Below are 14,881 nucleotides of genomic sequence, written 5' to 3'. Positions count from 1 at the left end.
TTGGATAGGCTCCAATTTCTACATAATAAATAAAAATATATGGTCTGCATGCTTTGCCTGTCTACAAAACTTCACTTCCTACTTTCAACCTTTCTCTATATAAATTGTTGTACTCATGTTTATAACGAAAAATGCTTCTGCAAATTTGCCATATTGTAACACCCTCCTACCACTGGTTATGCTGCTGTATCTATTTTATATCTCCCAGCTCCTCAGGCCATACCGCATAGAAACTCCTATGCTCCAACCAACTCTACTTCACATGTTTCTGAAATTGTCATAATCTTTGCTATTTAACTGTAATAAAGTCATGTATAATCAAAATATTATACAAAGTAAGGGCAGAATGTATGGCTTTAAAACGAGACTGAACTACATCTCGGCCCTTGGTCCAATAATTCCTGCGATCTAACTCCACTTCACTTGAAGACTGCACTTGTAACATCCCTTTAAATGGTCCTTTAATGCTTTGCATTCAAAAGGAAATTAGACAGTTATATGAAAAGGAAGAATGTGCAGGGTTATGGGGAGAAGGCAGGGGAATGGAGCAGAGGACGTTGCTTTTTCAGACAGCCGGTGCAGACATGATGGGCCAAATGGCCTCCTTCTGCACTGTAATGATTCTGTGATTCTGTTAGTAGCCCTTTTCCATAGCCTTCACTCAGCTAGAGCATGCTTTAGTTATTACAATCCAACGCACTTATCTCAAACCTGTTTGTGTCACTATCCCACTTATGTCATCAAGAAAGTGAAGTCCCAGCCCCTTCCACACACTTTAAACCAAAAACTTATCATTTATGTTGACATCAACATGCCAGAGTTTAAGTTCCTAAGACTATTAAAAACCTCATCACTTTACGAGCCTTTTTTTTTTAAATTCCGCAATATGGAGTTCAGAGGCAGTGTAAGGAAAGGGTTAATCAGATTAACTTGAGATCTGCTCGTGTAATACTTTTATGGGTATTTCTTTATATAATAGTAATGTTAACCTTTAGCCTTTGTTTGTTAAGTAAAGAAGTATGATTCTAAGGTCGTGAACACCGATTTTTAGAAAAGTATATTCTAAAATGAAATAAGCACCTATTTAATGAGAAAAATTAGTAGGAGATAAGGGTAAGAAAGGGTTACTAACTTGAGTCTCACAGACATAGTACAGGCAGAAAGGCTTCCTTTGTACCATAGAGAGAGAAAGAGAGATTTCAATCTTTAGAAGAGAAGTGTCGAAGTCTTGCTTCGTATAAGCACGTGCCCAAGAAAGATTACAGCCTGGATCTGGAAAGTTAGAGAGTGTGCTTTCGGTAATCAAGTTAAGGGAATTTGAAACAGAGAGAAGATTGAATTATTTTCACCCAAGTCAATAAATGTAGTATGGACCCATACCAGCAAGGATAGAACATAATCAAATCACTGTTGAAAAATGCATCATCCAAGACACCCTCTGATGTAGCCATGTAATGTAGAAGCATGTGAATTATCATGTAGTTGGGGTAAGAGAAATGTCTTCTTCTTTAGCCTCCTTGTCTCGAGAGACAATGGGTAAGCGCCTAGAGGTGGTCAGTGGTTTGTGGAGCAGCGCCTGGAGTGGCTATAAAGGCCAATTCGAGAGTGACAGACTCTTCTACAGGCGCTGCAGATAAAACTGGTTGCCGGGGCTGTTATACAGTTGGCTCTCCCCTTGCACTTCGATCTTTTTTCCTGCCAACTGCTAAGTCTCTTCGACTCGCCACTCTTTAGCCCTGCCTTTATGGCTGTCCGCCAGCTCTGGCAATCACTGGCAACTGACTCCCATGAATTGTGGTCAATGTCACAGGACTTCATGTCACGCTTGCAGACGTCTTTAAAGCGGATACATGGATGGCCGGTGGGTCTGATACCAGTGACGAGCACGCTGTACAATGCGTCCTTGGGGATCCTGCCAACTTCCATGCGGCTCACATGGCCAAGCCATCTCAAGCACCACTGGCTCAGTAGGGTGTATATGCTGGGGATGTTGGCCTCGAGAACTTCTGTGTTGGAGATACGGTCCTGCCACCAAGTATTCTCTGGAGGCAGCAAAGATGGAATGAATTGAGACGTCGCTCTTGGCTGACTTACGTTGTCCAGGCCTCGCTGCCGTAGAGCAAGGTACTGAGGACACAGGCTTGAAACACTCGGACTTTTGTGTTCCGTGTCAGTACGCCATTTTCCCACACCCTCTTGGCCAGTCTGGACATAGCAGCGGACACCTTTCCCATGCACTTGTTGATTTCTGCATCTAGGGACAGGTTACTGGTGATAGTTGAGCCTAGGTAGGAGAACTCTTGAACCACTTCCAGAGCATGGTCGCTGATATTGATGGATGGAGCATTTCTGATGTTCCTGTCCCATGAGGTTCATTTTCTTGAGGCTAGGCCAAATTCATTTCAGGCAGCCGTAATCCTGTCGATGAGTCTCTGCAGACACTCTTCAGTGTGGGATGTTAATGCAGCATCGTCAACAAAGAGGAGTTCCCTGATGAGGACTTTCCGTACTTTGGTCTTCGCTCTAAGACGGGCAAGGTTGATCAACCTGCCATCTGATCTTGTGTGGAGGAAAATTCCTTCTTCTGAAGACTTGAACGCATGTGAGAGCAGCAGTGAGAAGAAGATCCCAAACTGTGTAGGTGCGAGAACACAGACCTGTTTCACGCCACTCAGGATAGGAAAGAGGTCTGATGAGGCTGAATTGTGCCTTTGATATTGTCATGGAATGAGGTGTTGATACTTAGTAGCTTTGGTGGACATCCGATCTTTGCTATTAGTCTGAAGAGACCACGTCTGCTGATGAGGTCAAAGGCTTTGGTGAGATCAATGAAAGCAACGTAGAGAGGCATCTCTTGTTCATGGCATTTTTTCTGTAGCTGGCAAAGGGAGAACAACATGTCAATGGTGGATCTCTCTGCTCGAAAGCCACACTGTGCCTCTGGGTAGACACGCTCAGCCAGCTTCTGTAATCTATTTAAAACCACTCAAGCAAAGACTTTCCCCACTATGCTGAGCAGGCAGATTCCACGGTAGTTGTTGCAGTCACCGCAGTCACCCTTGTTCTTGGTGATGATATTGGCATCGCGCACGTTCTGTGGTACTGCTCCTTCATCCTAGCACAGGCAAAGCAGTTCATGGAGTGCTGAGAGTATAGCAGGCTTGGCACTCTTGATTATTTCAGGGGTAATGCCATCCTTTCCAGGGCTTTTCCACTGGCTAGAGAATCAATGGCATCACTGAGTTCCGAGTTTGTTGGCTGTTCTAGAGGCCTGCGACATGACCCGAACCCGACGGGACCCAACAACACGTGCCGGGTTCAGGTCGGGTCGGGCCAATCTTCAGGCTCCGGCTTTCGGGCTCGGCTCAGGTTGGGCCAAGCCTAAGTCGAGCCGGTCAGGCCGGACACACAGGGTCAGTGCTGTGCTGGCAAGTATTAAAAATAAAAAAGCTTACCTGAGCTGGGAGTCCGGGACAAAACTGAGTCTGCACAGTGAGCGGCTGATTTCACTATGACGTCATCACGCATGCGCGGCAGCTTCGTGGAGGTTCCGAGTTTGGAGGTAAGTAAACGGATGGCCGGGTCGGGCTCAGGTCGGGTCGAGTCGGGGGGGGATTCGGGTCTGGTCGGGCTTGGGGCAAAAGCGAAGAGACTCAGGCCGGGTAGGGCTCGGGTCCACAGTGGTCCGGTCGGGTTTGGGTCGGGTTTGTTTTCCCGATCAAAAGTAGGCCTCTAGGCTGTTCGTCCAGCTCATCCATGACTGGCAGAGACTGAGCTGCATTGAGGGCGGTATCAGTGACAACATTTTCCCTGGAGTACAGTTCTAGGTAGTGCTCCACCCAGTGATCCATTTGCTTGCGTTGGTCAGTGATCCTTTCCCCTGATTTTGACTTGAGGGGGGCCATCTTCTTGATGGTTGGCTCAAAAGCTCTCATAATGCTATCATACATTCCTCTGATATTTACAGTGTATATAATGTACATAAGTAAAAAGGCAGCATGTTATGATTACAGAGATTCACCAGCCTGAAATACACGCTCAAAACTATAATACGTTTTGAGTCCACATCCATCAGGTGTAGTTGTAAGTATTATCTTTTGAATGCACATTTAATTACTATTGCTTGTACTATGTACTGTATGCTTAATAAATATAGGAACATTTGATCGTAATGTTTCAAGAACGTTACTGATTCTGAGGAATAGATAGAACATCTATCATAAATAAAAACTGCCCTGGAGCAGACAGTCCAATTGAAAGGCTTGTGGTTCATAGAAGCTGAGCTCCAAGTACTGATTTTTGCACTTCTGGAAGAGAATCTGAAATTGATAGTTGTTTAATGGGGGTGGGGGGAAGTCAATGCTAACAGTTTACTGCTCTCAGTTCATATGATGCCTTTTCTCTGCAAAGTAAAAGTGAAATTATTAACTAGGTTGGAATGCTCAGCGATGTTGAGTGTTAAATAGATCCAAGCCAAATGGTGAAGAAAGAAACTAGACACAGATCTTTTTGTTGATAATTTATTCACAGAATGCAGCATTACATATCTCTGCCTCTTGACATTTTCCCCCAGTGTCCCAGCAAGCTCTCTTTATATCTGCTCTAAATCCTTAATTAAACAATGCCCTTCACTAGTGTATCTTTAACAATATGATACAATACTGTGAAAAGCTAATGGATGCAATTCTCTTGTCTCCATGAAATTCATGACTACGCTCATAGTGGATAGCCATACATTTTTTCCTATCACTGTGTTCCATGTCAGTGCAATTCTGCTCATAATGGTATATCTTTGTAGATAAAACAGCAGCTTGTACCTCCAGCAACATAGTTAGGGCTCCTAGTCACAGCCAACAACATTTGTAGTGCATATCTGCTGCAATTTTCAAGAAATACTTTATCGCAGGATCTGCACACCAATTTATGATTTTCTTACATCCAAGTGTATGTAGACAAGAGAGATGCAAGAACTTTACATTTAAGATGCTCCTCTATAGTAAAAATGCTTCTTTAAAGGGTAAATGTTCACTTTCGCAAATGCAGGCAAATAACTGAAGAATGAACAAATGCAGCCTGTTCCACTAAAATGTCATGGTCTGCAACGTTCAGGCAGCTACCAGGACTAAAGATGGTGCTGCTTAAATAATCACACAAAGGCTACGTAAACCCATGGCAGCACACAATGGCCAGAGAGAGCGGGCAGGGGAAGCAGGAGTGGGCGGGGGTGGGGGAAGAGAGCGGGAGGAGGGGGGAAGAGAGCGGGAGGAGGGGGGAAGAGAGCGGGCATTCATCTGTTTTAGTAGCAGGACATACTGACATGTTATACTCACACAGGTTCCTGTGGAAGAGGTTCAGAGTCTTCATATTCAAGCCCTGACACTTCAGGCTTTACAAGAACACTTCTCACTGTAACATAAAAGTATGGACAGTAAGTTGATAAGCTTGATTGTATATTCCCAGCTAATTTATTAATTTTTAAAATTAGCAAATATGAAAAAGATATGAAATTATTCTTGTTTTTCTTCACTGCAGAAGTAATTGAAATTTCACACAAATGAGAAATCAAGGTTTTTTTTTAATGCTACGCAAGTACAGAATCAAATTACGCAGCATTGTACATAAAGCCACTTGAGACGGACAAGAAGCTGCCAGCTATAATGGAACCATACTTCCTTCAAAAGAGATTAAGAAAAAGAAAAATTGGAAAACAATACAAATTTGAGATTTATCAGTAAATTTCATTATAGACCTTGACCAGAACTATCAATAATCAATTGACCTGAGCAAAGCTCGACTCAGACAGATGTTGAGTTATCTTATTAGGTTGAACATTTAGATATCTAAATTCTATATGATTATCATCAAATGTCTGACTACAATAATCATGAAAGCACTTCTGTGATGGTAAATAGTTTTAGCCACAATGTTGCAAATGCTAAAATTTCAAAGCATATAATTCTTCTAGTCATGAAATCAAAGAAAAGCAGGCTGCAGAAATAATATTTCTAATGCCACCATCAACAATCTGCTTTAAAATTACCTAAAGAATACTAACTATGGAATTGTGCAGACAGAGGACAGGAGAAGGGACAGCCTCTTCCCCCATGGGCAAGAAGACCTCCAGGCATAAGCTATGCTGGAAATGGGAAGAGGCTGCAGAGTATGTTAATACCAGGAGACAAGCACCCAGGACACAGCTGCAATGCTAAATGAAGTTCAATGACCTCGCTAAATTTGGCAAGGTAAGAATACTGCTTCCTTTCTCTCTGCTTCAATAATCAAAAGGCTCCCCTTCATTTGCCACAATCATTGAACCATATTTCACTACACCGCCTTCTGCTCACTTACATACCACTAGAAACACAGAAATAGAGACATAGAAACATAGAAAATAGGAGCAGGAGTAGGCCATTCGGCCCTTGGAGCCTGCTCCGCCATTCATTACAATCATGGCTGATCATCCAACTCAGTAGCCTGTTCCCACTTTCGCCCCATACCCTTTGATCCCTTTAGACCCAAGAGCTATATCTAACTCCTTCTTGAAAACATACAATGTTTTGGCCTCAACTGCTTTCTGTGGTAGCGAATTCCACAGGCTCACCACTCTCTGGCTGAAGTAATTTCTCCTCATCTCAGTCCTGAAAGGTTTATCCCATATCCTTAGACTATGACCCCTGGTTCTGGACTCCCCCACCATCAGGAACATCCATTCTGCATCTACCCTGTCAAGTGCTGTTAGAATTTTATAGGTTTCTATGAGATCCCCCCTCACTCTTCTGAACTCCAGCGAATATAATCCTAACCGACTCAATCTCTCCTCATACGTCAGTCCCACCATCCCAGGAATCAGTCTGGTAAACCTTCGTTGCACTCCCTCTATAGCAAGAACATTCTTCCTCAGATAAGGAGACCAAAACTGCATACAATATTCCAGGTGTGGCCTCACCAAGGCCCTGTATAATTGCAATAAGACATCCCTGCTCCTGTACTCAAATTCTCACACTATGAAGGCCAACACACCACTTGCCTTTTTTACCACCTGTTGCACCTGCAAGCTTACCTTCAGCGACTGGTGTACGAGAACACCCAGGTCTCGCTGCATATTCCCCTCTCAGTTTATAGCCATCCAGCTAATAATCTGCCTTCCTGTTTTTGCTACCAAAGTGGAGAACCTCACATTTATCCACATTATACTGCATATGTCATGCATTAGCCCACTCACACAACTTGTCCAAATCACCCTGATGCTTCTCTGCATCTTCCTCACAACTCACCCTCCCACCCAGTTTTGTGTCACCTGCAAATTTTGAGATATTACATTTAGTTCCCTCATCTAAATCATTAATGTATATTGTGAATAGCTGGGGTCCTAGCACCGATCCCTGCAGTACCCCACTAGTCACTGCCTGCCATTCAGAAAAAGACCCATTTATCCCTACTCTGTTTCCTGTCCGCCAACCAATTTTCTATCCGTCGCAATACACTATCCCTAATCCCATGAGCTTTAACTTTACATGCTAATCTCTTATGTGGGACTTTGTCGAAAGCCTTCTGAAAGTCCAAACTGGCTCCCCCTCATCAACTCTGCTAGTTACATCCTCGAAGAATTCTAGAAGATTTGTCAAGCATGATTTCCCTTTCGTAAATCCATGCCGACTTTGCCCGATTCTACCACTGTTCTCTAAGTGCTCTGCTATAAAATCTTTGATAATGGACTGTAGAATTTTCCCACTACTGACGTCAAGCTGACTGGTGTATAATTCCCTGCTTTCTCTCTACTTCCCTTTTTGAATAGTGGGGTTACATTAGCTACCCTCCAATCTGTAGGAACTGTTCCAGAGTCTATAGAATCTTGGAAGATGACCATCTATGCATCCACTATTTCTAGAGCCACTTCCTTAAGTACTCTGGGATGCATACCATCAGGCCCTGGGGATTTATCGGCCTTCAATCCCATCAATTCCCCTAACACCACTTCTCTACTAATACTGATTTCTTTCAGTTCCTCTCTCTCACTAAGCCCTGTGTTCCCCAATATTTCTGGTATGATATTTGTGTCCGCCTTTGTAAAGACAGAACTAAAGTTTGCATTTAGTTGGTCAGCCATTTCTTTGTTCCCCAGAATAAATTCCCCTGTTTCTGACTGTAAGGGACCTACATTTGTCTTCACCAATCTTTTTCTCTTCACATACCTATAGAAATTTTTACAGTCAGTTTTTATGTTGCCCGCAAGCTTACTCTCATACTCTAATTTCCCCTTCTTAATCAATCCCTTGGTCCTCCTTTGCTGAATTCTAAACTGCTCCCAATCCTCAGGTCTGTTGTTTTTCCTGGAGAATTTATATGCCTCTTTCTTGGATCTAATGCTATCTCTAATTTCCCTTGTAAGCCATGGTTTGGCTACCTTTCCCATTTTACTTTTGTGCCAAACAGGGATAAACAATTGTTGCAGTTCATCCATGCGCTCTTTAAATGTTTGCCATTGCCTATCCACCGTCATCCCTTTAAATAACATTTCCCAATCCGTCATGGCCAACTCATGCCTCATACCTTCGTAGTTTCCTTTACTAAGATTCAGGACCCTTGTCTCAGAATCAACTACGTCACTCTCCATCTTGATGAAGAATTCTAACATATTAGGGTCGCTCGTTCCCAAGGGGTCTCGCACCACTAGATTGTCAATTATTCCTCTCTCATTACACAATACCCAGTCTCGGATGGCCTGTTCTCTAGTTTGTTCCTCAACATATTGGTCCAGAAAACCATCCCGTATACACTCCAAGTATTCCTCCTCTATGGTATTGTGACTAATTTGATGTGTCCAATCTATATGCAGATTAAAGTCACCCATAATTACAGATGTTCCTTTATCGCATGCATCTCTAATTTCCTGTTTAACGCCATTCCCAACATCACCACTACAGTTTGGGAGTCTATATACAACCCCCACTAAAGTTTTTTGCCCCTTAGGATTTCTCAGCTCTATCCATACAGATTCCACATTGTCAGAGCTAATACCCTTCCTCACTATTGCATTAATTTCCTCTTTAACCAGCAATGCAACACCACCGCCTTTTGCTTTTTGTCTGTACTTCCTAAATACTGAATATCCCTGGATGTTCATTTCCCATCCCTGATCACCTTGCAGCCATGTCTCCGTAATCCCGACTATATCATACACGTTCACATCTATTTGCGCGATTAATTCATCCACTTTACTGTGAATGCTCCCTGCGTTAAGGCACAAAACCGCAAGGCTTGTCTTTTTAACATTACTTGTCCCCTTCCCACTATTTTTCACTGTGGCCCTGTTTGATGCTGGCCCTTGATTTCTCTGCCTATCACTTTTCTTATTCCCCTTACTATCTTTTGTTCTTGTCTTTGGTCCCCACCCCCGCCCCCCCCCCCCCACCCCTCCTCTGACTCCTTGCAAAGGTTCCCATCCCCCTGCCATTTTAGTTTCATACTATGCAAACTGTCACTTACACCTTTATACAGTGATTATCAACTATGCCACTAAGACAGACATATTCTCAACACAGCACAAGACTCTTACTGACACTCTCTTCTGGCTTGCAGGAGAAGGTCATTCACAAATCAAGACAGCAAGCTGCCTGGAGAAGAATTCGCCCTCTCCCTTCCTTGAAGAAAGTGCTGTTGAGGTGTGGTGACTGGCAACACTGGATGAGATCTTGTGCAAGGTTTCTTCTTAAATAATTGTCTTTGTCACTTATGACTTCTATCTTACCCCACACTCTACATGATAAGCTGCAGATGATATCGGTACCCATCTCTCTCTCTGTTCTCCCTCCCACTACAATCTAAAACGTGTCCCTCTATTCACTTCAGCTGCTGAAAATGTGGAAGCCTATCTGCCAGCCAAGGAAGAGAAAGCCAGCCTTTCTGAAGATGTATAGTCACACACCACACCCTTGTAAGGATCAGCTCAGATAGAGTCAGAGTCATATATTGCACAGAAGGAGGCCATTCAGCCCATCAAGTCCATGCCAGCTCTCCACAGAGCAATCCAGTCAGTCCCATTCCCCTGGTTGATTCCCGTAGCCCTGCAAGTTTATTTCCTTCAAGTGGCCATCCAATTTCCTTTTGAAGCCATTGATTGTCTCCGCTTTCACCACCCTCGTGGGCAGCGAGTTCCAGGTCATTACCACCCACTGTGTAAAAATGTTTTCATCATATTTCCTCTGCATCTCTTGCCAAAACCTTCAAACTGTGTCCCCTAGTCTTTGTACCATTAGTTAATGGCAACAGCTTTTCCTTGTTTAACTTATCTAAGTCTGTCATAATCTTGTACACCTCTATTAAATCTCCCTTCAATCTCCTTTGCTTCAGGGAGAACAACCCCAGCTTTTCCAACCTAACCTTGCAACTAAAATCCCCCATCCCCGGAACCATTTTAGTAAACCTCCTCTGCACTTCCTCAAAGAACCTCACATCCTTCCTAAAGTGCAGTGACTAGCTGGGGCCTAACCAGAACTTTATAAAGGTTCTGCATAACTTCCCTGCTTTTGTACTCAATGCCTCTATTTAAGAAGCCCAAGATCCCATCTGCTTTACTAACCACTCTCTCAATATGTCCTTCAAAGATTGATGCACATGCACCCAGGTCCCTCTGTTCCTGCACACTCTTCAGAACTGTGCCATTAAGTATATATATTGCCTCTCCCTATTCCTTCTACCAAAATGCATCATCTCACATTTTTCAGTAGTAAATTCCTCTCTGCCCATTCTGCTCGCCTATCTATGTCCTGTTGCAGGTGGTTCATATCATCCTTACTATTTGCCACACCTCCAAGAATGGTGTCATCAGCAAATTTTGAAATTCTATTCTGTATTCCAAGATCAAAGTCATTTATATATAGCACTACACATAACTGGCACTATACATAACTTGGAGGCTAGGTTAGAGGAAGTTTCTGCATATGGCAACTCATCAGTCACAAGTGTGCAGGAGCCAGGGCAGGGGATAGGTTACCACAAATGCCAGCGCACCAGAGGGAGAGTTCACTTACAAGTTCTGCTGCAGAGGACTCAGATGCTGACCTTGAAGGCCCAGCCTACAAAAGAATGCTCATGGGTACTGTTATGACCGAGGCGGGAGGAGCGCACTGTTAATTCAGTCCCACTTCTCCACAGGTCACAGCACATCAACAAATTTTCCCACCTACTGAAAAACTGCCAATTACACAAAGCACACCAACCAGGTTTCTTTAATCAACAACAACATTAATTAATTATAAAAACAAGTCTTAACCAATAATGATATAACTCTATATACGAAAAGCTGCTTATTTCCCTAGCCCTCATGCACACACATACATCTAAAAAAAAGTTTAACCAGGGAAAAGGGATTTTTGGTTTACAGCTGTTTCATAGGAATGAAAGGAATAATAAAATAACTTAAGTTATCACGTTCTGGTCGGACGTTCTTTGATTGGGTGAAGTGTCCCAGAGTCAAATAGTTGGATGCCATTCGAAGTCCCACCAGGCGAGGTTGATGAACAGCCTCTGATGGGTAGACGGGTCAACTGCAGCAGGCTTCACATAGGTCTTTCATCAGGGGTGTAGCAACAAGTCTTCTTAGGTCTTATAGCAGCAGAATATTTCTTCAGATTTCAGGATTTCATAAAACACAGGAGGCAACAGGAACCATACTTGATGCAGGGATTCTTCAGCAACAGGAGGCAATAGGAATCTGCCACCTTTGAAATACTGAGTTTCTTCTCAAGAGATGCAGGATTCCTTTACAGAGAGAGGCAACACTTTTTCTGGGTCTTCCTCTCTGATCTCCAGGCAGGTCAAAAACCAGATTTCAAATGCCTGCAGTTTGGACCTTTTAAAAGTGAGTGAGTTGGACAAAGTGAAAGCAAACCTTTCTGAACAGGTCACATGTCCAGACAGAGCGTCTCCCTTGTCATTCAAAGAGTTGCTCTGAGGAGGTCAACCCCCTTGCTGGTTTCCTTGATATTGCCTGCTTTCCTGTTCTTGTATACAAAGTCAGCTTCCTTTCAAAACATCCAAAATTTCAGCTATTTGCAAGTGTCAATGTCCACTGAAAAATCCTTTTTCAGTTTTTTAATACAAAAATATAGACCTTGTAATAGTATATAGCAGAAAATGTTAGGAAACTGAGCAGCTTGCACATGAGCTTGCACACAATGTACTCCTCTTCCAATGTGCTCCTGTACTTCCTCCTGCACCTTTACCATATGGTGGTAAAGGCTTTCCAAATGGCAAAGCTGTGGAGTATCCAAGTAGCAGAAGCACTGCTTGACCTTGCTGATTGTTTGCTTGATGATCTTCCTTGAGGTAGCATGGCTTTCATTGTAGGCATGCTTTGCAGTTATGCACATGCCCCTGACAAGAATCATGAGGCATATCCGGAAGGGATAGATAGCCCTTATTGCCTAATAGCAAATTGTGACTTCCCAGCCGGATTGGAATAAAGGCGGCACAGAGGGCTGGCGCAGAAGAAAAGTATCATGATTGTTGCCAGAATTGCTGGCACAGACCTGCATAATGCACTGCCTGTGATCGCAAACCAGCTGAACATTGATGGAGACGAATTCCTTTCTCTTGATGAAGGTGCCAGCTGGTTGTATGGAGTATGCAAGGCAATGTTGGTACAGTCTATGGCACCTCGCATTCTGGAGAAATCTGTCATGAGGGCAAAGCCTTGTGGCTGCCTTGTCCTGCTTCTTTCTGTCCAGAGGGATGGCAGCATTCCTTAACAAATATGGCGCTGGAGCACTAATGGATAGAATGTGTGTGCACTTCCTGACTGCCACTTTGGTCTGAAAAATAAGCCCGGTGTCTTTGGCCTTCTCAATATTAAGCTGGAGGAAATTGCAGCTTACCCAAGACCGGATGTTGGTAAGCAGTCTGACAACACAAAGGTATTTGAGAAAAGTAATGGAGGGGTAGAGATGGATGTGATCAGCACATTTAGAAGCTAGCTTGATGCCTGCACATGATGTCATCAATGGGCAGCATGTAGATGAGGAAGAGGAGAGATCAAAGGATTAATCCTTGAGGGACTCAGAAGGGAACAATACAACGACTGGAAAAGAAGCCATTGCTGGAGCTGCTCTGGCTACAAGCTGCTCGGGAAGAGTGGAACAAAGTAAGGGCAGTCCCACAAAGCTGAATATCGGAGGAGGATGGAATGGCTGACTGCGTCAAAGGCAAGGGAGAGGTTGAAGAGGTCAAGGAGGTCTAACACACCATGGCCACAGTCACAGAGAAAATAATTTTTGACTTCAGCTAGGATCAGTTTGGTGTCATATGGTTGAATCTCTCCAATCAAGGAGCCATGGTAGAATTGGTCATGGATTTGGGAGATGACAACATATTCAAGGGATTTGGAGAGGAAGGTAGTAATCTGTAAGGATGAAGGGGGCAAGGAGTTTTTATTTTAAGAGGAAGTGATGAGGCAGGAGAGCTTTTTAAATGTTAACCAGCTTGGGTGCCAAGACGGGAAGTCGAGTGGTCTTCAGTTTAATGGAATGGGGGTTAAGGGAGTGAATGTAGGGCTCATGATGAGATGAACTTAAGAGGGCATGGGTGAGATGGGAGGGAAACCAGAGAGACTAGTTGTTTTAGAAGTGTCTGAGAGTACCCTAAGCAAAGTAACATGCTTTGCCTTGTATTAAAAAGTGACTTATAGAAACATGAGGGTACCTAAATTTAAAAATATAGAAAACAAGTCAATGAATAGCTAAGCTATACAAATCAAGTCCAAGATGCAAACTCCGGTCTCTGTTGAGTTAGCTGACCTCAACCTGTGTGGCAATAGGGGTTTACAATTGCTCTCAGTGTCCTTTGTAAGGGATGACAAAATTTGTGAGCTTTCCTACTTCCTGATTGGTATCCGCCCCTGTGGGAGAGTGCACGTGTTGACATCAGGCAAAGACACAATCTGCTTCAGCTGCAATTACTTCAGCAGTTGAACAGACTGACCATTCTGGCAGTCAAGTCAAGTCACTTGAACAAGGCATGGAACTGTGCCCCAACAAAGAGCCATATCTTCAGAAGAAATCAAGAGAAAAAAAGCGATGAAAATAATGAGGAAAAGAACATACACATAAATACATTGCAATATAAACTAGAAATTTCCAGGTTTGATCCTCAGTCTGTATATAAATTCTGATCTCAACTGGGACAGCAATAGAATTGCTGATTTATTTTTGTACCCAAATTAGGGAGGGGAGAAAAATGTGCTTACATTCCCAACCCTGGCAGCAAACCATGCTCAAAGTGCATGCAGTAGACAGGATTAAGCTTGACTGTGATGTCTTCCTCAGATAGACTTCCATTACTCACTGTTGAGGCTCACACATGAATAATTGCCACTTGAGCAAGGTACTGCAGAGAAACCAATGCTGTGGAACCATATCCCAGAACGGAGGTCAGTGCCTTCAGGAGCAGAGCATGGGGAGGTAAACTGGAGAGAAAGTAATGGGCTCTGTTCTGAGGTAGAAAGAACAATGACGCTCTCAGCGTTCTAGCTTATTAAGGAGTAAATTTTACAGCAACTTTTGGCAAACTCGCATGTGCAGTTAAACATGGAAATCGGGAAGCTGCTGTCCAAGTCGCCAGGCTCCTCCAGAAGCTTCGCTATAACAGTATCATATGGAAGAGCATGGCATTGCTGTAGTTACCAGATAGATACATAGTAAACATGCCAGAAAAAGTTACAGCTCGTCCATTCATGTGTAAATGAATTTTTAACAGCATGGTAAGTCTTAATTACTACCAAACCTCTTTGACATTGAAAATGTCATTTACAATTGTGGAGAATCATACCTTCAGATTTTAATAATTGTTGGAGATTTTAGAAAAATTAAATATTTAAATAAAAACA

The 14,881-nt window shown here is 43.2% G+C and overlaps 1 protein-coding gene across 4 annotated transcripts in view; it reads right to left on the bottom strand.

The window, feature by feature from the left end:
* Positions 1-14,881, bottom strand: part of dnah12 (dynein, axonemal, heavy chain 12) — a 379,348-nt gene that overhangs the window by 325,279 nt on the left and 39,188 nt on the right. For all 4 annotated transcript variants that reach the window (XM_068051688.1, XM_068051689.1, XM_068051690.1 and 1 more), the window contains one exon: positions 5,331-5,406. In XM_068051688.1, the coding sequence (XP_067907789.1) occupies positions 5,331-5,406 (76 nt within the window). The remainder of the gene's footprint in view (positions 1-5,330; positions 5,407-14,881) is intronic.

Source organism: Heterodontus francisci, chromosome 19 (genome assembly GCF_036365525.1).
Source record: "Heterodontus francisci isolate sHetFra1 chromosome 19, sHetFra1.hap1, whole genome shotgun sequence".
Classification (NCBI taxonomy): Eukaryota; Metazoa; Chordata; class Chondrichthyes; order Heterodontiformes; family Heterodontidae; genus Heterodontus; species Heterodontus francisci.
This window is presented reverse-complemented; position numbering and strand designations above follow the sequence as displayed.